At 43.2% G+C, this 26,272-nt stretch overlaps 7 protein-coding genes across 7 annotated transcripts; 4 read left to right on the top strand and 3 right to left on the bottom strand.

Moving 5' to 3' along the window:
- Positions 1-480: 480 nt before the first annotated feature.
- On the top strand, positions 481-1,095 carry EAF01_009622 (uncharacterized protein; the record flags this gene model as incomplete). The annotated part of the gene is made up of 1 exon (XM_038917878.1): positions 481-1,095. The coding sequence occupies one exon, from the start codon at positions 481-483 to the stop codon at positions 1,093-1,095; it is 615 nt and encodes a 204-aa protein (XP_038766687.1).
- Positions 1,096-3,512: 2,417 nt separating this feature from the next.
- Positions 3,513-3,848, bottom strand: EAF01_009621 (uncharacterized protein; the record flags this gene model as incomplete). Its single annotated transcript, XM_038917877.1, has 1 exon — positions 3,513-3,848. The coding sequence occupies one exon, from the start codon at positions 3,846-3,848 to the stop codon at positions 3,513-3,515; it is 336 nt and encodes a 111-aa protein (XP_038766686.1).
- Positions 3,849-4,293: 445 nt separating this feature from the next.
- On the top strand, positions 4,294-4,939 carry EAF01_009620 (uncharacterized protein; the record flags this gene model as incomplete). The annotated part of the gene is made up of 2 exons (XM_038917876.1): positions 4,294-4,317; positions 4,418-4,939. The coding sequence occupies 2 exons, from the start codon at positions 4,294-4,296 to the stop codon at positions 4,937-4,939; spliced, it is 546 nt and encodes a 181-aa protein (XP_038766685.1).
- Positions 4,940-5,215: 276 nt separating this feature from the next.
- On the bottom strand, positions 5,216-7,356 carry EAF01_009619 (uncharacterized protein; the record flags this gene model as incomplete). Its single annotated transcript, XM_038917875.1, has 8 exons — positions 5,216-5,454; positions 5,526-5,908; positions 5,967-6,267; positions 6,335-6,431; positions 6,485-6,647; positions 6,694-6,744; positions 6,812-6,869; positions 6,942-7,356. 8 exons carry the CDS (start codon positions 7,354-7,356, stop codon positions 5,216-5,218), a joined length of 1,707 nt encoding a protein of 568 aa, XP_038766684.1.
- Positions 7,357-8,364: 1,008 nt separating this feature from the next.
- Positions 8,365-13,164, bottom strand: EAF01_009618 (uncharacterized protein; the record flags this gene model as incomplete). The annotated part of the gene is made up of 3 exons (XM_038917874.1): positions 8,365-10,143; positions 10,191-13,078; positions 13,131-13,164. The coding sequence occupies 3 exons, from the start codon at positions 13,162-13,164 to the stop codon at positions 8,365-8,367; spliced, it is 4,701 nt and encodes a 1,566-aa protein (XP_038766683.1).
- Positions 13,165-14,642: 1,478 nt separating this feature from the next.
- On the top strand, positions 14,643-15,937 carry EAF01_009617 (uncharacterized protein; the record flags this gene model as incomplete). Its single annotated transcript, XM_038917873.1, has 3 exons — positions 14,643-14,922; positions 15,082-15,783; positions 15,864-15,937. The coding sequence occupies 3 exons, from the start codon at positions 14,643-14,645 to the stop codon at positions 15,935-15,937; spliced, it is 1,056 nt and encodes a 351-aa protein (XP_038766682.1).
- Positions 15,938-24,278: 8,341 nt separating this feature from the next.
- On the top strand, positions 24,279-24,901 carry EAF01_009616 (uncharacterized protein; the record flags this gene model as incomplete). Its single annotated transcript, XM_038917872.1, has 2 exons — positions 24,279-24,646; positions 24,730-24,901. 2 exons carry the CDS (start codon positions 24,279-24,281, stop codon positions 24,899-24,901), a joined length of 540 nt encoding a protein of 179 aa, XP_038766681.1.
- Between the last annotated feature and the right edge of the window lie 1,371 nt (positions 24,902-26,272).

The raw sequence follows: 26,272 nt of genomic DNA, 5'->3' as shown, positions 1-26,272 counted from the left end.
GTATGAAGTCATGTGGTGAATAGTCCAGGGACGGGTGTGAAGATAGATTCAACACTTAAAGATTTCACTAGATGAGAAAAGAAGAAAGTTATTTGGGAGTGCGTTGCTACGAATAACTTGGGCCAACGACTTGGATAGAACAGTTTCTTTCTTGAAGTAGAATGAACTCGAAACTAGATTCAAACTACGATAGAAACTACGTTGTGCCTTCTCTAGTGATCCTGCAGCTCTCTCAGATTGAAAGTCCATCCTCGTCTTCATCCTATCCCGCAACTTCGTCTGGAAGTTGCTGGAAGATTGCGTGTACTGCCAATTCCAAATTCTGAAACAGAATAAGTGATAAAGCTCGAAGGCACTTTAACATTCTCCAACAGTCTTCACATCATAACCACAAAATCAATAGACCTCACAATCTTTCATTCTTTATCACTTCCCCATCCTCTCACCCATCACACCTCAACACCAAACCTCTCTTCCAAAATGGCATTCCAACCCACCCAAACCTGGTATCCATCATACAACGACATCCAGCCAAACCCCGACTCACCTTTCAGCAATGCCACCCCCCAAATCCTCGATATCCCTTTGAATTTTCAAGAAATACACTATAGAGAGATCTGCGGCATGTTAAAATACACTCAAGACAATACGCGACAAGTCACGAAAGATAAGAAGAAATACTCCCGAGAACTTCAGGTTGCATTGATGAGATTGAATGTGGGAGGAGGAGAGGGAAGAGATGGAAGGGAGAGATTGAGGAAAGTGGCTGTGTTGCGAAAAGTAGTGCGGTCACATCAGGATTATAAGAAAAATTTGATGCAGTGTGAGAGTGAGTTGTGGAGGAAGGAAAATGAGTTGAGGAAAATGTTGAGATTGCAGGTGAGGGAGAATGGGAATAAGGATTATTATGAGGGGAGAAATTGGTGGTTTGTGGCGGGGGAAGAGGAAAGTGATGAGGAGGATGACGACGATGACGACGATTATGAGGATGACGACGATGACGATGACGAAGACGAAGTTGAAGGGACGAAGGAAATGGAACTAGAGTGCTGGAGTGAGGAAGATGAGGATTTGGAAATGAAGATGGAAGGATGAGGTATACTGTACGTATATTTGATCATCAACAAACTCCACTATGAGCAATAATACAGAAAGGTGGCATAAGCCTCGAGGTTCTCGTTAAGTGTCGTTTTCTGCAACTCTCAAGAGAAGATCTGAAGAAGTGGGGCATGTCATGGTGCGAAGCGAGGAGATCGGGAGGGGAGGGGAGCATTTACAAAGTGACAGTTATGCGATTAGCATGAAAACAAGTGTGCATCACTAAAGTCATGGAAAAAGAAAAATTTATTCCTCCACAGCATACTTCTGATCTCAGAGGTTATCGCAAAATATGTGATGCCAAGTCAAAGCAGTCTTGTCTTATCTTTGGTCGCCTCATTCACTCCATGGCACTTCACAATCAAGCACTATTTTTTGTATTTTCCTGACAGCTCTACGCTACGTACCGTCAAAATATTTATATCCACAATCGAAGATCTCTAGTCTGTGGTAACTTGGAAAGTAAAGAAGCTTAAACGCGGCGAAATTGAAGCGCGACAAAAACCGCGAAGCGAGACGACGACAACGACACCACAACTCGCAACCAATCAAAACCCCCCAATTCACCACCTCGACTACACAGACCCACTCTCGCTCCCCCCAAAATTCCAAAAATTCAACATCAAAAATAGCAAAATAAATGGGGCCAGTGTCGGCACTGGGTACGGTAGCAAGCCGTAGGTTTTTGTCCCTCCTCCTAGAGCGAAGTTCTCATTGGAAGTGTAATTAGTGCATCTAGTATTTGCCTGCGGGGACCTTCGGTGCGGCTGTGTTGCACGATGTTGAATCGTCAAGAGTGGAATCAAACCACTGCACCACGCCACGTTGCCATTCCCATGTATACGCCTAATGTGCTGGATCGAAGCTTTCTAAAATATATATAGTAGAAGCGAGGGCGGTGAATGGGGAAATACTTGGGAGGATGAATGTTGGATTGTATCAGAGTTGTGAGCTCATCACTTTGTCATGGTGTGATATACCACTGCGCGAATTCCCGCAGGAGGTATTATCTCAAAGTTCATTTTTGGTTGTATCGTACTGGTATATTATCCATTGATTCCAGGCACGTCACAAACTCTGGTACTGTCTCGTGAGTTTCAATACTACAAAAGATAGCGACATTTGACAAGCTCTCATATCCAACTACAGCGCATATCGAATCAATGGCCTTCAACGAGCCACGGCACAGTATAATGAACTCGTCAGATGGCAACGATAAAAAGGCGCCTATACATGCTCGATATCAGAACCAACACTTTTTGTTTCAAGCATCCCTCAACAAACTAACGATATCAGCAAGGAATACTGTAGCGCAAAGAAGATTTGTATTGAAGGAAGTAATGCGCATGGCATTAGAAAGGTATGATTGAAACGTTTAGCATCATTTGACTCATCTATCTATCTCTCATCAGTCTTCCTGAGGAACTTCTTTGCCATCCAACAGACCAATACCTGCGACCCTTTTTCATACTTGCGAATCTCTTGTTTCCCAATTCGCAACTCACTCTTATGCGACACATTGGGAGTTTGGTTCCTTTGCTCTACAGCTTTCAAAGCTCCTTTTATATTGTGGAAGCGCATGCAGATGGGTTGGGTCATGGGTGAGTTTGGAACTACATGCGGAATTCAAGGAGTCGAAATGAGTGGTCGGAATTAATCTGTGCGATAGGAGTTCATTGTTCGATCATGGTTTCTGTATTAAGATTTGTAGCCACCAAGGTCCGTATGTACTCTTATGTCGTGTCTTTGTGCTTTGCCATTGCCATATATCTCAACAATTCTCGCAGGGAGCTCACCTCGGCAACGCATGAAAAATGGTCAACTGGGAACAAATGTCATCTACTTTAATGGCGTGTAGATTGCACATGCTAGGGAAGTTGTTTACTCAATAGGTAAGAAGTTTTTATTGATACCAACCGCATGCTTTTGGCCGATAGTCAGTATCTTTTTCAGCAATGCATAGTATTTCTAAGATTTTGATATAAGCGCATCATGGTTGGTTTCTTAGACTTCCGATGAAGTAGTTCTCAAACTTGAACTCCTTGAGTCCCAACTAGAAGATTTGGCTTCTTGATTGGGTAGGTATCGTCTATCGTCCAGACATATGTAGCTGGGACAGTGGACAGTGAATAGAGGTCAAAGTTAATGGCACAAAACTGAATATCCAAGTGGGTTTTCCGGTCGAGAAGTATCATTAATCTTCCGAAACCCGATTTACGAATTTATTAAAAAGTCAAAATCTCCACTGACTCATTAACGATTTTCATCAGTTACCATCCTCAAATACTACAGAAAAAGTCAATCTCACAAGCGTTGCAGCTGTCACTTCCCAAGACTAAGCTCAAGACCATGATAGAATAAACATTCTCACATATCAACCCACCTCCCCCTGACTAACCACCACTCAACATCCCCTAAGCGTCCCCAACAATCTTCAATATCCTTTCCGACGCCTCTACCTCTCCCACTCTACTTCTCGAATTTTCCACCAATCCACCCAGATAATCCAACTTAGTAATCACTTCCTCTACCCCCTCTAACCCATTAACCTTAAGCATCTCTTCATACTTCGCCAACTTCTTCTGCGCCCTTCCACACAATTCTTTCTCTTCTAGACACTGCGATATCTGTGCCTGGCATGCTTCCAACATCGCATCTTTACTCTTGATTGTTACGAGAAGCGCATCACGCTCCTTGATGGCGCTGAATAGGGCTGCCACGACGGTTAGATCGTGTGGTTGTGTTGTCATTTTGGGAAAATGTCTGGTATTGGAAGCTAGGAGTTGGGTGGGCTTGGGGTACTTATAATGGGATTGTGTATTTTTGTTTGCCGAATTGTTCTTAAAGTTTGTAAAAGGATAAGTAGGATTGAAGACTATGGTTTGTCGAGCAGCTTGTGAGGTTTTCTAAAGACCAGTTTTTCTTTGTATTAAGTTTGCAGTCTTCTTCTTTTTTCCTTCCAGTACGATATGTATCTTTTAGCGAGTGTTGGAATTAAAGAATCTTCACGAATTGCTAGATGATGCCACGAATGTGCTCGAACATGCTTCATATAGCTTCTATCACTAATGGAAAGGTGGTATAAAGTCCCAAATCGCTTTAGGTTTTTATCCATTGTTTTCTTTAAAATAATTACCAGTCTCCACAGTCGAATTAGAAGTGATCACCCAGAAGAGCAATCAGCAGAATCCAAACATGACATCGCCAAACGATACAGAGGTACGTTGCGGTCTTCAAATGAAACCATCCTCATAATCCTCTCTAGTGTCAATTATTAAACTTCAAAAGTTCCATCAACGACAATTAACATTCAATCTAGTCCGCATCCACCCCACCAAAGGACGAGACCCCTTCCAACCTCCTCAGTAACCTACCACACAAACCAGAAAGTGCACCACCCAAGCTCAACGACAACACCGTCCCCAACACCCCAGACGAAACCCAATCGCTGGCTCAAAGAATCCATCAACGGGTATCGTATGTAAGAGCAATCATGAACTACCTGAAGCAATCCGATTCAGTTACCGAGTATGAAAAGCAGATTAGCCATTTGGAAATTCATATCGAGTCTCTAGAGGAGCATTTAATATGGTTTCAGGAGCTCCGCAGGAGAATGTCGTCTCCTGGGTTGCGCAGCGAGTGTGAGGAGAGAATTGCATGCATAGAAAAGTTTAAAGATGTTCTTGAGACGGGAAAGAAGATTCTGTGTTTAACTCTGAGGTCGAAAAATTTGGATTCTGAGATCCATCGGTTATTGACTGAGAAGAAGTCGACGGTAGGCAAAATAAGACAATTGAAACTCAAACTCGATGGGTTTGGATTGGAGGGGGGTAATCAGTGAAAGAGGCTTTACTTCTTATTGAGCTCACTATGGTTGAGGCAGTCTCAATGTTACCTAGACTTCCCAATCCAGCCGAAGGCGTCATCTCAAATTTATATTAATTGCCCTGATTTTAGCAGAGTATTCTCGAGCATTTATTATTCATCAAATGTACTCGCAAAATAGTATTTTCCTAGGAACATCGTGAGAGGAAATAAGATTCCACTGGCAGTACTTTTTCTCTAAGGTGATGATTGGACTGTCTATCCTCTCTATCCATCATTCATTCATCATTCATTATTCCACGTGCACTTCCTTCTTTCCAAATCCCATCATAATTTTTACTTCCTGCCAGAACGATATGTGTTTTTCAGCCATATTAGCTTCGTACGCATCGATAATTGGTCTTTCCCATACAAGATCCGCATCTTCTGGTTTTATAACTTTGGTCTTCTTGACGATTTTCCATCCCCCGTAAAGTACTGGACAGACGAATACCATGGTATAATACGAGAAGAACGTTCCGGTGTCCCACCCTACTTTTGGTCAGTTTTGTTTTCATATTTCGAATACTCAGCATGCAGGAGGGGGCACAAAGAGAACTCACATCCTGGCAAAAATGTGGTGTATCCATAACACGCCACCGTGAAAATCATTGCCGCAAGTCCCGCCCAGGCACAATAAGGTTGATACCAACCTACATAAGGTAGAGTACTTCTATCTATACCCTGTACCTTTAATGCTCTATAGAACAATATATAGATAGTACACATGCAAATGTAATCTATGATTTGCGAGGCTTCGGTAAGGTTTGCGAGCCATGTGATGACTTGAGCCGAACTGTTGCCCACGGCAAGGAAACTTAAAAAGGGAAAGATCATGGTGACGCAAAAGCAATAGATGGGAACACCAGACTTGGTGCATTTGCGGAGGAAACGTGGGGCGTGTCCATCGAGAGAGAGACTATACAATGTACGACATGCGCAGTAACTTTGGTACTGTCAGTATCTTCTAGGACATCATTGCGTAGGGGGGGAGGATAACATACACATAGGAGTTACCGGCGGAAAAGATACTAGTCACAAGTAATGCATTTGTAATATGCGGAAGTACGCCAATTCCCAAATTTTGCATAGCAAGAACATAGGGACTTGAAGCTGCAGTTCCAGTCTCAGAGCCACCACTCGAAAGAATAGCAATTAGCTTCTTGTCATTGTATGGAATGACTATTCCACATGCTAGAGCTCCTCCAATGAAGAAGACTCCAAATCTCCAGTAGATCGTCTTGAAAGCTCGCTTGAGGTTTTTGCGGGGATGCGAGGCTTCACCCGACATCATAGCAATGTATTCTAGAAAATCGTTAGAATTAAATGCTTTATACTTTTTTTGGTATGATTCTGGCATGATCTGACATACCAGGCCCAACAATAGTAAATGCGGCTTTCCATAATGCGGCAAGAAATCCTTCAAATCTACCCAAAGATCCAGTGGTGACGTATTCGGCAAATGCACCCTACAGATCATTGATTAGGACGAATGAAAACTCAGAAAATGCGAGGAGCTTACAGGTTCTTTCCAATAACGGAACCCATATGCATCATGTTTTGGATTCCCTCCGACCATTGTAATAAATGTGAAGGAAAATATCATAGCGATCAACACTACCTTGCCACCAGACAGCCAAAACTCACTTTCTCCATACCATTTAACAGCAAAGAGATTAATAACACTACTCTAGTCAGAAATGCTACCTAGGTATTGAGATAGAAACTTACCCATAAAGAAAGATGCATCCAGCGCAAACAGCTGCTAAGGGTATATTGTCGCTGTCCTAATGCGTTAGATATGTCCAAGTGTGATGATCGGTTGAAAAAAGGAGCTAAAGATACATACCTCCAAAAAGTTAACACCAAATTTAACGCGCTAATCTCCCATGGAATCAATATAGCCTCTAGAGTCAGATCCTCATTAGCATTTATCTGCATGATTCGTAACTTGTCACACACAATTGAACACTACTCACCATAAAGAAAGAAATTCCACCCTAGCATAAATCCGAAGGCTTCGTCAACCCATTTACTCCCCATCCTCACAAAACTTCCACTAACCGGCATGAAGATTGACATCTCAGCCATACAATTGTTAACCAATCCAAGGAAACAACTGTATAAGATGAAGGCAATGAGTAAAGATCCCGGTCCACCTTGTGTAAGCCCCGATCCAATGGATATGAATAAAGCCGTACCAATTGAACCACCAATAGTTACCATCTGAATTTGTCTTCCTGAAAGTTCTCGTTTGAGACCATCGACATTTTCAGATATGAGCCCTTCTGCTTGGATATCATTGCCATTGTAGTTTGGAAGAGCTTTTTCGCCATAACCTGTGGACTCTTCAGGATAGGTTGTCACAGGACTGTGACTAGACTTCTCTTCCATAATGAATGGTGATCCTCCGCAATTTACCTCAATAAAGAATAGAAGCAATGGGTATAATGTCGAGAGAAATAGAAAGAGAAGGAAGTCGATATTATATGCATTGCAGGGGAAACCTCTACCTCCATATGTAAGAAAAATACTTGATCTCTAGCAGAATGGCAGGAGCATCCTCGCATCCAAGGTAGTACTTGGATCTTGACCGTTCGTAGATTTGATCAAATCACAGCCTTTAGATTTAGACCCAGGGCGGAGACCCTGAACCTATCATTTCCTTATATCTGCACGAGACAAGGGCTGGATGATGACTGCAGTAGATGTGGCGAGTCGGTTGGCCGATAGTGGTTGATATATTAACGAAACTGGAGAGGAAACTGGGCTCGGTCAAGCAACATTGATACGCGGCTCGATAAGATGATAGACGTTTACGTTACATGCGGTCATTCAATCCCTAGAATAGTGCAATACTCAATCCTTATTAGTTTCCTGTTGTAATGATTCTAATCGTGTTTAACCATTGCTAATCTTTGCCAAACATATCTATCTAGGTATGATTGCCAAGATTGACGGGCAAATTGATCCTACGTTTTTTTCCCCTCAATCCCGCGAGTTTCTATACGGGAGGGGCCGTGGGGGACGTGCAATTCGCCTTTCCGCTGTTAGTTCCTCCGGCAATTAATCTACTTCACTCCTCGGGAAGTTTTCCCACTCCACCGCCCCCCTCAGCTCATTTAATCTTACCTAATGAACAGTACTCGTGCTGCCAGAAAGCATGCAACTCCGAAGCTAGATGCAAATAAACTACAAGGGGGCTAACATGCTTTTCTTAGCGGCGGGGTCGTAAGTCATAATTTCTGGCTGCACGAGGACCGTCTTCTACCTATTTGTCACTCAATATGAAGCTTAACTTCATTGTTGTAATTGATCCGAAAAATTAGACCTCGCTATCACATTTCATTTTGTGCATTCAAACATCCTTGTTCCAAAATTATTATATTAAGTCTGATGTCTTCAATCGATCACAATGCCTCCAGCGCCCGCTGGTCTTCTCTCACTTTCTAGCAGCCAAGCTCCGCCCTGCGGTCCACTAGCATCTAAACTCATAGTCGTCTTCCTGGCATCACTTATAATTCTAATTGTTTCGCCAGTATTCTTGCAGTCAGTTTCGCAAGTTACAGGTCGTGATTTATTCTTCCCGCCTTCCTCTCCACCGCCTGATGATCCTGGCCTGGTACTCTTGGCAGCGGGAAGTGGTTTGATCTCTATAGAAGGATATTGCAAGAACCCCTCTCGAAGAGGGATCAGCACGATAGGGAAAGTCAATTTGTGATTCCCTCCATCTACAATTTTAGGGACTTTGAAGTGACCTTTTCGCCTACCACCAATGAGCCATGTATCTGATGGACCTGTGACCTCATATACAAATTCAATATCTTCCCCTGGGCTTGCGGCATCATTTTGCGAGGCAGTGTCCCAGTTCCTTGTCGATTTGAGGTGCAATGATGCTGGTATCGGCTCGTTTGCTGCTGCTACAGCAATATTAGAAGCTACTGATGCTTTTTGAAGTAGCCGTAGATCAGCAGTATGCACCACCATCACCGATGGAACATCCACAGGGATTACGATCGATCGGCTTTTTGAGATTGCAGCCCCGTCGACTGATAGGAGAGGTAAAGGGATCACAGGATTTTGCTTCTGCCATTCCTGAAGTATGTTGCAAATGAGCAGAGCAGTATCTTGGTCTCGTTCGATAGAATTGCCCAGTCCCGAAAAATGGTCATGCCATCTGATGTTGAAAATAGCTGAAGTAGGTATCTCACCAAGAATAGCGGCCCTTTCAAAGTCGTATAGCGAAAAATGTGATCGAAGTTCCGAAAGAACGACAGGTATAATTAAACGAGTATATGGTCGCAAGGAATTGCTCCCAAGAAAATCTCCCAGAACTTGAGCCACAACATCATAAACCTCTTCATCGAGACAAATATAATGTAAGATGAGAGATAAAGTTCTCGGTTTATGGGACTTCCGTCGAATAGTTGGGGAAGAAGGGGAATCTGTCTTTATGATTTTGTACAGTAGAGACGCTGGTTGACGAGGAAATATGGTGAGAGGTCGTGTTAGGCCAAGTCCAGAATGTGCCTCAAATAATTCGGACTTTTCCAACCTGGAACTAAGAAGTCTAAGCGGGCTATTCGTGGATGTGGAGATGGTGAATTTAGAAAACAATGCTTTATGTTTGAATACGTCCTGGACATTGACGCCCAGTGGGAGTATGATTGACACCGAAGAAGTCGTAGCAAAGAAAAAGTCTCCATCTTTCGTTGTGTAAGATATTTCAAGTCGAAGTGTGACTTCGTTTACCTCGTGTTCGAGATTGAACGGCACTCGTATTCTTGCAATACTCTCTGCTTCCATTGCACCAAAGTGAACAACCCCTGCCTCTTTCTTCTTGGAAATCTCAAGTTGTCCGTCGATAACCGCTACCTCACTCGTTTGAAGCCGCAGCCCAGCTGTTGCCGCACGAATCTGAAGTTGGCCATTTGTGACATTGTTCCACCCAGAAGATAGCTCAATCTCCAAAGAACGATTTTGGTCTAGATGCATGCATCTAGAGGAGAAAAGCTTGGAATTGAAAGCTTCTGCGCGGTGATAGAGGAGTAGTTTCGGACATTTGAAGAAATCACTACCTCTTGTAGATAAATGCCCAATACTATCATGCGAATACTCCATTATAATTTTGCTACTGTGGAGAATGACATGTGTGACTTGATAAGAGCCAGGGATTATGATCTATAACCGTAAGAAAATATTCATATTAACAGTTTATCTTCACTTACATTACTCTGAACGTATAGCTTGTTCCACCCTTTTTTGTACAAACATGCATCATTTGTCTCGAGCCAGATTTCCCTGCCAGGGCCGCCTAATAACGGGATAACCCTTACTCGGGCCTTATCGACGTTCAAGTCTTCCTTCAGTAAATATTGAAGTCGAAGCTGTAACCCGAAACTGTCTTGACTAGAATGATATTGAGGAGTCCCGTCTACTTCAATCTTACTGAAGTAATCTTGCAGTGGGACGTGAACGTCACGAGACAGTGTTGGTGTTATGAGCAACAATTCATTTAGGTATTTGTCACTGAACATGACATCTCCTTCCTCAAACGCGCTCATTTGGCCAATTTTGAAGGCTGATTTTCTGGTAAGTTTGTCTTTCTCCACCATGGCCACTCTCGCAAGAAGCTTCAGGACGACTTTGACATATTCATCGTTACGACTTAACTCTTTGAGGCACTTGGCGTACATTACCAATAGTGATACTTCGACCTGTGTCCACGAAGCATCTCCGTAAAAAGGAGTAATACGATAAAAATAGGAGGCAGCAGCAGCATAGTCCTCCAAATGATATTTGAGGATAGCCAGATCTGCCATGCTGGTCTGTACAGACTGGATGCGATTTGCTACGGTATAATGCCGGAGTGCTTTATCAGTGAGAGTTTCGTAGAGACGATAAAAATCGACCTTGTTGTCTAGTGCTGTCCGAAGCAACTTGCTCTCAATGCCGTGTAGCGAAGGTGGAAATTTATTTGGAGGAGTGGTCTCGTCTTTGTTTGATGGCGTCTCTTCATCAAGGTTAACCTCCTCCATGACTCCCACATTCTCGCTTTGATACTTATTCACATCTTCCCAACCGGCAGTCCATCCACGCTGTTTACCAATATGTTCTAGTACACTCCGAGAGAGCAAATAGAGCTCGGCTCGATGGGCAGCAAGGTCCTCTAACCCGTTTTTGAGGAAGGCCGACGAACTCACACCAGGACCAGGTACGCTGGCTCTTCGACCACCGGGAAACAATCCGGGACTTGGAGGCTCTCGAGACGAAGATCGGAGGGCAAGAGAAGTCGTCCTAGCAGGATGCATCATGGTTTTAGGTTCGGGGATTGAGGATTTGAGCTCTGCTCCGCCGCCGGGAGGTGCTAAAGTAGAAGGTGGGATAGGCAATGCTTTTGTTGAAGTTTGTGCAAGTATCTGCTGAGCAAGGGAAAATGTGAACGAGGAAACAACATTTTCAATTACTTGATTCATTAAGGGATCTGATTTAAAATCCGATTTTGCCTTCTCGTAGGAAATGTCTTTTTGAGAATGGAAATAAGCACTCCAGATATCCTCACGCATGATATTTGATATAGCACCGATGAAGTCCATTGATCGCTTACATACCTCACCAAGAACAGCAAGATTTTCAGTGTCATCTGAAGGTTGTGAAGCTGGAAGCCTAGTAGCTACTCCAAGTAAACTTGATTCTCGCTGTTCTTTCAGCTTTGCGAGCAATTCTTCTTGTGTAAACCATGCATTCGCTAATCGCAGTAAGAGAGTTAATTGGCGAGCAAATAAGTAGCACCGAAAATCAAATATTGAAACATCATTCGCAAGAATGAGTTCCCGGTACCTTTTCCTCGATGCGTCAATGGGGATCTCATCCTCCTCCTTTTCGGAAGTACCACCCGTAGACTGTAGGTCAATCGGTTCCTCTGAGTCTGATCCCGCGCCCTCCAAGCCTATATCTTTCATAATTGCCTCTCTAGCCCGCTCTGCCTGGAGTTTGAGTTCTTCAGTGTAAGGTAAGAAAGAGCCGCCGTGCTGAATGCCAGGCTCTGCAGCAGCTTGGTCTCTAACAATTGTATCTAAGCCAATGGAAAGCTCATCATAACCTACTAAGGCATCTTCGATCAAACCCACACTCTCAAATCCTCTTGCCAGACCCTCTTTGAGTACAAAAAATGTACAGAAGTTCCAGCCAGGTAAAGTTCTTTGACTATCCTTTTCGCGGATATTCTCTTCATATTGAGTTACCCGCATGTCAAATGACTGCAATATCAAGAATTTGAGCTTCGAAATCAGATCAATCCAGGCATTCTCATTTTCTTGTGGTGTTTCCGTATAGGATCCAGGAATCGCCGGTACAACACGTGGAAGCATGTTATATGGAACATCATTGATACCAATGCGAATTTGAGCAATCCGATCAACACCAGATTTCGTTGACCCATTGAAGTCTGCTCTCAATTTCTCGAGGATGGTAGATGATCCACCGCCTCTCCAACGTGGCGTAGATTTCTCACTTGTAGATCCAGAGCTACCATCTGCAGTTTTACCACTCGTTGGAGGCTGAGTAGCCGCTGCAGTATTCGGGACGATGACATGGACAATAAGGAATTCAAAGTTGTCGTGGTTCTCCTGCGAAGTGGATTTGCTTGTGGATGATGGAGTGTGTTCCTTTATCCACTCTCGAACCTGTTTCCGACCCTGAGACTTGTATGTATCATTATCATCACACCGCAGGAACAGAATCTTCAAGTACGGTGTCTGTCTTAACCCGGGAATTTGGTGTCTGCGGCCCTTCACAGCCGAATTCGTACCGGATCGAGAGAGTGCAGGAGGCCTGTCAGCAGCTTGGCCAATTGCCTGTGTGCGAAATCCATCGTCTGCGCTGATGCCAGAGTCCGTACTTCTTACTCTAGAGAGATCGGATAAACTTGAATTGAGGGGCACTGATGGTGCGCTCAGTCCGGAGTCTGGATTGTGTTTGATGAGGTCGACATGGAGGGAGGATATGGAACGGAGCGGACCAGCGTGTGATTCCCAGTGTAAGTTTCGTAGAGGAAGTCGAGGTAAAAGTCCTGGCGATAAGAGCGGATATACATTATCAGGGTCGAAATATTCCACTTCAATGATCTTAGTAACTGCAACGGGCATAGGATATTGAAAGTGTGTTACCTGTAACCTTTGAGCTTGACGATGGTTGTTCCATTGTCATTTGATCTATTGTATTGGTTTATTGTTTCTAGTATTGACAGAACGCTACTGACTATCAACTCTCATAAATCATGACAATCATAAAATTCATTAATTAAGTAAAGATCGTGACACTTCATTCAAGACATCGCATCTTGCATTCTGTGCTGTGAACATTATTTCGCGGTGCTCAAGGGACAGTTCAGATTCTGCCACGAATGCGTTCTTAACAGGTTAGCGTGTAAGAAAGCGGTGTGGTTTTAAACTTTTGAGCGAGCTTAATGCAAGGAATTTGAAGCGAATAGACAAACTCCAGAAAAACAAGCCTAACAGCTACTAGGTTGACATCATGTAAATGATTTGTTCCGAGAATGTTATTCATCACGAATCCTGTGACAGACTTTAGCAGGTCAGTTATAAAGGATGACCATACCATAATTCACCGGTTTCATGAGTTTAATGGTCTTGGATAGTTGCGATACTAGGTATCATTGCAAGTGAATTTACTCGAGGATTCGGAAATTCAAGTGAACACCATAGTTTTCCTTCCTTCCCCAGCATTGAATCATACATTGGCACGGTGGTTGACGTCTGAGGGCCAAAAATCAGCAAAGTTGCTGTAGTTCGATTAAGGTACAAAGTTTATTGTCGATGTCTGCACGATGGAACATGTCATGAGTGCAGAACTCGACGACAATACGCCAAACTTCAGTCGAGATAGCTGGCCATGTGTCACGGAAGACTAGCTCTCATATCGAAAGGGGAACCCGAAAGCCAACATTTCAATAGTCTCTTCTGCTCATATAAAAGTTTCGGTTACTTGGACGGTATATATATATTTCATCAAACAACCGATATTGGGTTTGATTACCATCAAGTCTTCCACTGTTCCCAATCTTCAGCTAAGAGAGGTGCTTCAATGTAATAGTCTTCGCGTAGAAACAATCAGGAAGTCATGCGAGAACCATAATCGGTATTGTCATGTTCGTTCATAGTGTGATTACACGAAATCACTCAGCGTACCAGAGAATTGTGTACTTTGCAAGTACTGGGAAATCCGGGAATCATCACATTTCTTTGAGTTACTGCACACACCGACATCTTTGGTAGTTGCTTACATACTTTCCCGGTCACTCGTCTTAGTTCCAATAGTTCGAAATCTGAGACATCTTCAACTTTCATGCGTCTCTTGCTTAATAACAATTGTAAACTTTCTCTTAACATGCTTATTCAGCCTTTGCTATGCAGTTTATGGATCATACGGAGCTTTTCCGTACCATTCATTCGATGGAGGAAACTATAAATATTGATTGAGCTGAACTTTGGCTGTCCAACCCTAGCCTTGGACCCATGGACTTTCCAAGTCACTAGTAATACTTATAAACGCGGTTTGACAAAGTCACAAATATAAATCTGGATATGTCCTACCAGTGCAACAGCTCAATTGTGTTCCTGTTACTCCAATTATCTTGACTTTCCTTCTTCGTCCACAAGATGCGCTGTCTTTATCACATTACAGGTCTCTTGACCACAACTTTCTTCTCTCTCGCTAGCACCACACCTCTAGCAAAATCTTCGGCTGCGTCTCTTCCACTTCCTGTCACCGAGCTCCAGTTACTCGGGGACAAAACCTGGGCCGAAAACATTGCCGTTCGTTCAAATGGCCAACTACTCATTACCCGTCTCGATACACCGATCCTCCAACTCCTTGACCCTTCCAACCAAACAGCTCCCATAACCCTTCATACTTTCAACACAACAACCTATATCGGACGTACGCAAATTATCTCACATCGTACTCTTCAATGCCCCCATCTATATTAACTTATGTTCTACGTTATGTGTATTCTCAATTCCCCTACGAGAACCTGAATTCTTATTTCTCCTCAAGAGCCTGGCTACAAAGGCAAATATTGACTTCACAGCTCTACAGTTCTAGGTATCACTGAGATCACACCCTTCTCGGATGTCTTCTATGTCGCCGTCCAAACACCCTATACAGCTGTTTTCACAAAAGCTACGGATTACTCTAATGCCATTTACAAAGTGGACTTGAACACCTTTTCCTCCAAAGCTGGTATCCTAACCTCCGCTCCAACAGTATCCCACATAGTCGATCTTCCAGAATCTGTTTTGTTGAACGGCATGGATACTTTAGATCCAGAACATATTCTTATAAGTGACTCGACCCTTGGTCAAGTCTACAACGTCAATGTCGCAACCTCCTCTTACACCATTCCCCTTCGGCTCTCGTCTATGGCCGTCCCACCAAATTCAAAAGCACATCTCGGGATCAATGGTATTCATTACCGCTCTCCATATCTCTATTTCGACAATCTCGGCGCAAGCACCTTTAACCGCGTACCTATCGCTCCAATCACTGCGGCACCAGTGAGTGATAGCGTGTTACTAGTAAATGTAATGAGTCCAGATGATTTCGTCATTCGTGAAGATGGTACAATCTTCCTGTGCGGCAACGATCAAGACACGCTATTCATGTGGAAACAGGGCATGAGTGAGGTTGTAGCTGTAGCTGGTAGTAACACATCTACAGCACTGGCTGGTGTTACGGCGGGCGCATTTGAGAGAGTCGGAGGAAAGGAAGGGAAGAGATTGTGGTTAACAACTAGTGGCGGTGAGTTTCCTCTTTACTCTCTTGGAGGTTATGAGAACTAGCGGGTGACTGAATGAATGCTAATACATATACATCCATAGCCCAAGCCCAGGCTATCAATGGCACGATAACTACAGGGGCTACGGTATCATATGTTGATACTGATTGCATCTAGAGCGCAATTGCGGCACACAGAGATGAGGAGGGCGGTTTTATGTCAACGCATTGCAGAGGACCAGAGGGTAGGATGGCATGTAGAGGAAGTTACATCCAGAAGTGTTTATTGTTCATCTGTTGTCAACGGAACATCCGCCAATTTCAAAGAAACACCGTCAAGCAAATTGGCAAAATGAAAATTCCCCAGAGTAAAGAGAGTGATAATATTCACAGTCAATCTAAACATGTTGTTGGCCAATCAGTGCCTGTTACATTTACACTGCACCTGAGTCAGCTTTGAATGGATGAGTATTCTCCGAGATATCATCCTATGATATTGATTCGGGTTAAAGTGTCATGCAGTGTTCCTACTGCACAGTACCAACCAGATCGCTCCGATTCTCACTTACAAGCACAAGTCATCTTCCAACAAAAAAGCAAATCTAATGTGCTAGATGCCTATGATCTTTCTGCAGTTTTAGTTCAAAAAAGCACTTATTCAATTAATCGTGCCAAACACTATTCATACTCCTCCCCATTCGACCCCACCCCCTCTTCTTCCGCTCTAATCCCACCCACCACCCACCTGATCTAAATTAATTTCGCCATCTCACCATCCCACCATCGCATCACCCCTTCACATCCGAATAATCCTCCCATAAACTTAATCTTCGTCCTTGACTAGTTTCTCTCAACTTGTCAGAAGGCACATGGCTAAACCTAGCAGCAACGACTCTCTTCTATTCAAATATCTAACTCTCACTCCATAAGCCTACACTACACACTCACTTCCCACCATGGCATCCATGTATAAAGATGCCGTGATAGTCCACACATCGCCTTATCAGCCGCCTCCCTCACCACGCCACATGCGCAATTTATCGATTTCCTAGAGACTAGTTCATGCTTTAGGATCGGTTACCAAACAAAGCACTGTTGCTAAGCGCAGCTTGGTATCTTACCCCGTAGCTAATGAATGATTCAGCTGCTGTGATTAGTTTGTGTCTGCATATGTATACTTAAATCTGCATCTATATTGCCAATTTCCATCCGTTAGTGGTATGGGAACCTATAGTCTAACTCGGATTCTGTCAAGACTTCATCCCACTCACTACACACCCTCGACAGATGACTTCCGCTCACCTTTTAATTTCAACAATATGCACTTACTCTTCATGCAAGCAAACACCAATGATTGGGCATTATAAAAATCAAAGATGAGTAGGTGAGTAAGATTTGGGCAGCAAGCTAATTTCGAGTTTCTACCCCTAGTTGCCCTAGTAAGTAACATCAAATATCCATACAGGCGCTTGATTGGTCCAAAAAATATAGATCCCCTCAATACCCACATCTCGCTCCCAAAGGGGAGAACGGAGTTCTCTGACTTTCTTTCCCCATTAAAAATCTTGAGTTGTGAGCTCGTGAGTTGTAAGTCAAGTAAGATTACCCGGTTCCGCCCTACAAAGATGTGAAATAGTGTATGAAGATGTTTTTCCGAGGTGCTTTCCCATGTTGCATGAGATTTCGATACTGAGCATCGTATCTTTACTGTATTGATTGGGTTGTAGCCATCGGTTCGGGGGTTTGCTCGAGGGGTTTCAGAGACTAGGAGAGCACTAAAGAATGTCAAACCAAGGCAACGGGGTATCAATAGAGGAACACCAAGACGACGGATCTACAACTCCATCTTTATATTCACAGAACCTATCATCCTTCAACACTCATTCTCCTTACATGATGTCCTCAACTTATTAGGAGTATAAGTTCCCTCCCATCTTACTCCCAAGGTTCCAACACACTCCGACACCGCCGATTCAATTCCACCCAAAAAAACGCCCCCCTCCCCCCCTTACGAATCCCACCGTCTTCTTACCCCAAACTGCACCCGCTAACCATGTTGCCGAGGAACCTTCTTCAATCACTTGATTCACTTCACTAATGGCACGTATGTTTTAGCACATTCAAGGTACGGCCTAGTTTCCGTCTTCCGTCTTTTTCCCGCCAGTCGTTCCAAACTAATTATGGTTAATGGTACTGAACGAATCGTGCTATATCATGCTAATCAAGAGAGTCACTGAAGAAAATAGCCCTATATTGTTTTTTTCGACATAGCGTTATGCAGAAGGAAGGATCGTGGAACTTTGGAAGGCAAGCATGTTCAGTATAATGGGAATTGCATACCGAATCCGATATGTACTGCATCTAATAAATGCCCCTGATATCAATTCCTGGCATTAGAACACCACAAATTACAAAATTTTCTTGATTTTTTAGTTCGAGGTTGACCAATTAAACAGCTTGCCAAGCTTTTCATTCTTGCACATTCCATCGTGTGGCAAGCTCTACTCATCAAATCCTCCAGTGTGACATAGAAAAGGTTCATCAAATCACCAAAATGCAATAACTAATTAATTGATCATCTCAAAACCTCCTACTCATCCTCGACAATCCGACACAGATATTTCAGGGTCCTTCCGCCACCTACGCTGAACGTTACATAACCAATATAGCCAAATCGTCATTTCCACGTGGTATGCCTGTTCAGTCTTGTCGATATTCATGCTGTACCACATAGCTGCCTCGCGCACCTGCGTGAGATATACAGAATGGTGTAATTGCGCTGCCGTTCCTCAACTTACTCAAGTGCGTACAAACAAATGAAGTAATAGTTCCATCTGATCAAATCCTCTTTTGTATGATGGGTAATTATAGTCATAGGCTGAAAATACCGAGATTGGGCAAATCAATTCTCAGCCTCAGAAGTTGGACAAGAAGAAGAGGTCGTGTGAACAAAACAAGCTCTCAGCCCCTTCATCCACATTCGCTAATCCGCTTACGATTTGGAGTGTTAGGGAAGCCGATGATTAGGAGAATAACGAATAATGTAGTTATTAGATGGTTATCCAGAATCTCACGCACAAAAAGTAGAAGGATAGATACCAGTGGGGAACTTTCACGACACTCTGATTACATATTCTTGGATCTTGAATGTCCCCTCTCTTGACCCATGGCCTCGGACGATGTGTGTATCCGGGGAACACTCTGCATCAAATCCGATGTACGGCTTATTTTGTCTCCCACTCACGAGGGTAGAGCAGAGAAAGGGCCGCTCTGCACAGATGAGAGTAAGAAGCTGATCTTTCTTATGGTTCAACAGTTACAAAGATTTTCAGCAAATGATTTCCCAAACTCTCGCACCTCACCGCTATGTTGATTATTGTTGATTATTGTTTAATTGTTGTTTATTCTCTTGTTGATCCATCCCGTGGTGCTCACTTTGACGGTTTGGTGGTTTGTGCTTTCTGGCTACTTCAAGGATCAATTGCAGTTCACAGTCCGTATTTTGGACAATAATATTGGGAGTACATATGACCGACAATTGACGGACCACTGGGACCAGTGACCACCCACTCCGAAAAATGGCCGACGTCTTTTGGTTCGCCTAAGCCTCTCATAATCTCATTCGTGAATCATAATAAATGGACATTCGGGGATATTCTGGTTTGTGCAAGAGGCAATTTCGCTGACGGGTCTCCTCGACGCGGCTGAATCTTTTCGGGTTTGATGATTCGGATGATGAATCACAAGGCTGTGCTGGCGATACGAAGCATTAGACTTTGAAGCACGAGAATGCGACGACTATGTTGTGGCAATATGTACTTGTAAGTGATCTTTGCTAATAAGTAAAAGCTTATTGTAGTGAGGCATCTTGACTTGTTGACTTGTAACCCTGATCCTGTAGGCCAAGGCACCAAGGCAGAGAAAAAAAGGATCATCATGTTCAACATCATCATCGCTGCACCACTGCTGTCATCATACTGAGAATAGCCTTTTATAGGGTGGCATAAGGTTTATCACTACTTTACATTGTCTTAAATGGATGGTAGAGCCAGGGGTTGTATTCAGGGTCCTCTGTATTTAGTAATTTGTTTTCAATCGTCGAGAGGATTTTGCAGGGAAGTATTTCCATGGGATCGGCAACGTGAGAACGCGGAACATCATGGGGACACAGAATTTGTTTGATGAGCATTGAGCTTGGATAATGTATGTTCCGAGGTTGGGAAATAATGTTCGAGGAGGGGTTAACAGTTGACAGCGAACCCGAGTCAACTTTTGTCATATTGTCAGGACTTGAAATCTGTGTGGCTTCATTGAGTGATAAACTTTTGACGCTTTGAAGAGTCGATGTGATTAGAACTTGATATGAAACTCGAACAGAACGATTGGAGCGCCTCTTCCTTCATCCGAGCAGACGTAAACGCTCGGCATCGGAAACAGTTTCATGATTTGTATCCTTAGTTTGTTGATCTGATCTTCCAACGTCTAGTTATGCCGCTGTGAATGGAAATGATGATGAGCGGGGAAAATCTCACGATACTTGTGACTCGCAAGCAGTTTTTTCGCAGGATAGGATACGTACTTCGTAGGGATTCTTATATCGGTACGTACGGCACTGAGTCTGCCAGTCAAGTTCGTTGGACCCGTAGCAAATCAAAATGCCGGCGCTTCAGAGAGATTAGCGGTCCTGTCTACCTTATTTGTATCCAGAAGAAGGTGCTAGCCTGGATAGGCATATAATGTATAATAAGTTCGACGCCAGAACCCTAAGTGGTATAGCTAGTCCCATGGTAATCATGTCCATGAACAATAAAATCCATTTTTCTCACACCTCTTCTATTACTCGCTACTGCTATAAGGGGTAAAAATGATCGTTGATCGTCTTGAGTTGAGTGCTTGGTTGAGTATAGTAATCAAGAAATGCTTGAAAGCCCTTGATGTTTTCGATGCTTAATGCTTAATGCTTGTGAGAGAGGGTGGCTTTGATTGATCCCGTGCGTAATTACATCATGACGACGTGGGTCCCTCTGTGTAAGTTCGGTGTTTCTGAATTTCTGAACCTACCGTTGAAAAAAGTGTGTTGTTGTATCGAAACCTTTTGGGAAGATTTGAGATTTTTTAGTTCAGGGGTACTCTTACACAATTACATTTTGGTACATTTATGTACAGGATCCCATAGAAAAGAGAGGAGAATCGAAAGCAGGAGAAGGGGTCAAGGTTTTAAATCTGCTGGAAATGCTAGGTATATTATATGACGGACATCAGTTTGAAGTGTGAAGTGACAATGATGTTCAAGATAACCTCAGAATGAGTAGGATCGTCCTACTCCGTACAAGTTGCAAGCCGAGTAGGATTATGGTGTGATGTGTATTGGTCGATCTTAACAAGGCTCTTATCAATGTGTTCTTGCAACATGAAATGTTGATTTGGTCAAACTATTTCGATGCCAGTTGGGAAGTTGCTTGGCCGTTCATAAATAATTATGACGACTGACTGATTAACGGAATACTGTAGCTTTATTAGGTCTTCCGTTACGCCCGCATAAGAATAAGTAAGGAGGAATGGAAAGATATCATCTGAAATGTCGACGGCTAGCTTCGCTTGAACTAAGTGCATACAAACGTTGTCAGGCTCTCCATAAATCCATAATTCCTTTACGAAGGTCTTCCAGCATAATGGCGTTTCCATAATGTATCTTCCTTGCCTCACGATTGTGCCCTAGCATATCCAATGATAATATATAATAAACAACACTGAGAGTCTGAGAATGTTCATTTCTCCTTCCCAGCAGTTCAACAAAGTCAAAGTCTGACAGTGACACACACACACAGTTGGCCACGCGTGAACACTGAACGCTTGACTAATAAAACGTCGAACTCACCGAGACAAGCGAGCAAATTACAATCAAGTACTGAGGATTTATTTCATCTGTGTGTGCTCAAAGTCCACTGGAAAGGAAACAGGACACCCACAATAAAATTCAACCCATGAAGGGATAACCCAGTTTACGCTGACCCCCACTCAACTCTTTTGGGAAGACTCCCAAAATTTGCATCGACAAAAAGATTTTTCGAACCCCCTTCATCCATGATTCGTTAACCCGACTATCTGGATATCACAGTTCAGGAAGCCCTTTCAAGGAAGCCCTTTCAAGGAAGCCTTTCAACTCTTGCATACAGGAAGCGGACGACGGCGTTACGGCACGTTGCATCTACCTAGGAACGTCTGAACGATCCTTCCATTGCATTTTCCTCTTTGCTCGGCATGATGGGGTGGATACTTGACCATGTACACTATCTTACATTCAAGCGTGATCATTGGTGACACTCCGTAGGTGGAAAAGTTGTTCCTTGAGTAACACGCACGTTCTGAACACATCAACATTTCCCTCCATACACTTCATTTACATCCGCTGTAGTTTCAAATTACTTCGTAATAATGGAAATGGAAATGCTGTAGTGTCACTCGCAACCGCTAACCACGATGGTTTAATAATTTGATCAATAAATACCTACCGATTGTGCCGTACTGTGCTACGTCTCTACACTCCACCTAGAATTTGCTTCTTTTTATTAAACAATAGATTAGGGTTTCTCAGTCACAACCAACGATTCAATATTCCCTTCAACACACACACACACACACACACACCCGTACACAAGCTCTCCCTCTCCCTCTCTCTCTCTGCTTTCAAAAAGTAAGGTTCTGACCGTTGTGTTAAGAGGTCCGGGATCATTCTCGGTCAGGGGTGGATCAAGCATAATTTGTTGTGGCATAATTGGCACTTCGGAATCTACCAGAGAAGTATAGCGTCACATAATCACAGGTGCTAAGATCTGCAGCGACGTATCCTAGTGCTTGACGGCTTCATCAGGGTCCACTCCAACTGGCAAAAAGAGAGCATGGGAGCCAAGCTAGGGAGAGACACCGGGCATGGCAAGTTGGAAAAAGCTGGGAGGGGGAGAAAAGTCTAAGAGAAGGGTGCTGCCCGCCGCCCCCTCGGTTTAAGTACTTTTTACTTCTTTCTATTGACTATGTGTGAATGCGTGAATAATATATAGATAAGACGAATGAATAAATTGTATTATGTAGATGCAATGTGAGTGTAATGTATCTGGCATCCATACTCTCCATGTTCAAGATTCAAGATTCAATAGTCCGCAGAGGTCACTGAAAATAAGAATCTAATTCATCAACGATGGTACTCCACCTCGCAGGATGATTAAGAATATGAATCTTGACCATGTTGTATATCTATCTTCTCAATATGGAAAGTGTAGGGATATACTTGAGTACGTACTTTGCTGAAGTAATAAGAATTATGAGAGTGATACAATCGGGGTTACTCGAAGCTACCCCTTCATCACAACCTCACATGAATTAGCTTTGTGCATACTACACAAGTGCATCTAAAACTTTATATTATTCCAGTTCTATCTATACATCACCATCTACTGATTCAAGTCATTCATTCCATCATGTCGTAACAGCAAGTAGTTCCAAGTACCGGTACATATCTCATATCGACTACTTAGTACTAACCTCCTATGTGAAACGAAGAAGAGATCATCTAGATACCCAAAAACCTCATCACGCACCGTTTGATAATCCATCTAATTGCTTTACTGATATACACCATGTCTACCTGAACCCTCTCCTTCAGTCTGTCCGTAGAAATAGTCCATGTTATCCAAGCGGATTGTGATGTGAATAAATGAAAATTATTCATTTCCGGATTGATACACCTCCTCTCGAAGTTGTATCCTCTTTGGTCTTAGTTTTCCACATTTATCTTATCCTCCATCGTACATTTATTTTCCCTGAACCAAGTTAGTGATAGTAAAAGGATACCGACACTCTTTTACTACACTGGGCTGGCAAATCTTTTGGTGTCACGGCGGATTTTTTGAATGGATACACTACACAACACTAAAAGTAACCCCAATATACTCGAACCTTCCCAACCATAACCTACCACACATTACACCACACACCTTTTCCCACTGTTTTCCACCAAAAAATCTCTCTTTCGGAAGGAAAAAAAAAAAGAGAGAGAGAAAGAGAAGAAAGATTCCTTTTGACAAAACATTAAAAAGAAGAAGAGATTCGATGCAAATTATCTTTGCTCGTAGCTCTTCTGAGCTTTCATCCTAAAAGAAAAGAAGAAGACGAAGAAGAAGAAGAAGGAAAAAAACAACAACAATCAAACCACTCCTATCAAAAAGTTTCAATTTTATTCGATTTCTCTTCTACAGCAAAAGATACCCCATTATTATATTTTTGTACTACTACCACCATCACCATCTCTTCGAATCCAATCACGAACATTCCCTCTAAGCCAATACCCATCGCTTTCTCTTTGGCAACACCATCCCATTACCACACAACACCACATCAGGTCTGCCAGTAAGACATCCAACTCGGTTGAAGAAGTTGTTGGCAAGATACTTGACATTCTGTTTAAAGCTGCACATTCCAGCCTAGTCGAGCATCCAGCTCACACCTCACGACTCCCTTTAATCATGGCTTCACCAACTGAAGCAACGGTTCCCGCCATCCCACCAACATCTTCCTTGGAACCCAGTACCGCCAATCCATCACTGGCCGATTCTCCATTAACAAACGATTCATCAAGCACATCTTCGTCAGATGCAAACGGAGGGAGCACGCCAGCAAACACCTCTGCTAGTCGTACACCCTCAATCAAGAGGCCAAAGCTTGGTACTAGAAAGTCTAGCGGTACTATAATAGTGCCGCGCGAACACCCGCGCGTGGAATTAAAAGAAGGGGACGAGGTCTTCGACGAGGATGATGCAAGAGCAATGAGTCCAAGGAGGAACAGTGAAGACTTGGAGAAGATGAGTCAAGATGCCAGAGCGCAACTCAATGAGTATGTTATCCTCCCTCTTCACCCATGAACATCACAGTCTACACGGAATATCAAACAATACTAACTCGGTACTTCCCACACAGACATGCTAAACTTCTTCAACAATCTCTCCTCGAAATATTTAATCGAATCGAAGCCGTCAAGGAGGAGCACGATAAACTTGATAACAACAACAAATTCCTACAGAAGTACATCGGAGACTTAATGTCCACGTCTAAGATTACATCTACTGGTGCTGGGGGAAGAAAGAAATAGCCACTAGCCGTGGAGACCAAGGAAATAGAGGAGGTATGTCGAAAACGGAAGGCATCGCGGCATCAAGGCTGGTCAAGTCGTAAAAAGAATAAACATGCCAAAGAGGACCGAGAGGTATGACATGATGCGCGGGACCAGGAAAAGGCGAACCAAATATTGATACCCCTCAAACACACACGATCACACACATCCCGCTCTCATTAACGACTCATGATTTTTCTCCATAATGATCATTGCAAAGAGCTTGCAAAGAGATCACAAGAAAGATCACTTCCACCACACTACTTTACGACATTATCCACTCATTTCCTGGTCTCCACACAAACTTATACGTCTCATCTTAAATAACACAGCTGGCTGTACATCAACACCGGCATCAAATATCTGCTGCAACGACGACCAAGCGACTCAGGGGACGAAGATGAGGAGGCATTACAACGGCGTACTTTTCGGCTTGGGGTTTCTGGTTCAATCTAATTCATCGAACATGCTGGGAGCTTTATCTCAGGACCTCCTTTTTTTTGATTACTCGGTTTGGGCACTTGCTTTCGTTTTTGGGGATAGGCTCCATCATGGCATTATTGGCATGGCTTGGCATTCGTGATTTTTCTTTTTGGCTTCTATGATGACATTGCATTTGGAACTGGCTTTGGCATCACTTTCATCATTTATCATCATCAGCGACAGGCGTTTAATTTCTTTTTTGAATTCAAATTCTTTTGTTCCTCATTTGGTATCCTCAACTCGACGAACACATACAAATCACACATACTTTTTACGGGAGAGCAAAATCAGCAATGCTTATCTCTGGTTCTGTGGACAAAGTCGCTATACATCACGATACCACACCATACCCTCGGAGTAAACATTAGACTGGAATGCATAGGATGGAACGATTGAAACCCGGAGAAGTGGCGAGGGAGGTAAAAGAAACAGAACTGATTCGAAGAACATATATATTGTTATTCATGAATGATCAGTGGGGATAGGGGGTGCAATCATGTTTTGAGGAGTAAATGGAATGGATGGGGTTTGGGACAGGGTCTTGGAAAGTGGTTGCTGAAGGGGGAGCAGAGAGGGAAGAGAAAGTGTGTATTATAGATGCAGTACAATACAACACAACAATATAAATTTATGGTTTAATGCACTTGTGGGCTGTAGAATGTAAGTTGTGATGTTGGGTCGGAGTTCAAGATGGATGAGATGAGTATCAGCCCGGGTTGCATTGTTTCTGAAACGAGTAGAGAAGGACATACGATATTGAGGTAGCTATATGATATTTAGATAGCTATGATCTTGATACGTGCTAGATGAAGATAGCCCTTCAAAATATGAGCCCATCACCTTTCACCCTTCACCGAACGATGTGTC

This window comes from Botrytis porri (genome assembly GCF_014898465.1).
Source record: "Botrytis porri strain MUCL 3234 chromosome Unknown BPOR_014, whole genome shotgun sequence".
In the NCBI taxonomy this organism is placed as follows: domain Eukaryota; kingdom Fungi; phylum Ascomycota; class Leotiomycetes; order Helotiales; family Sclerotiniaceae; genus Botrytis; species Botrytis porri.
This window is presented reverse-complemented; position numbering and strand designations above follow the sequence as displayed.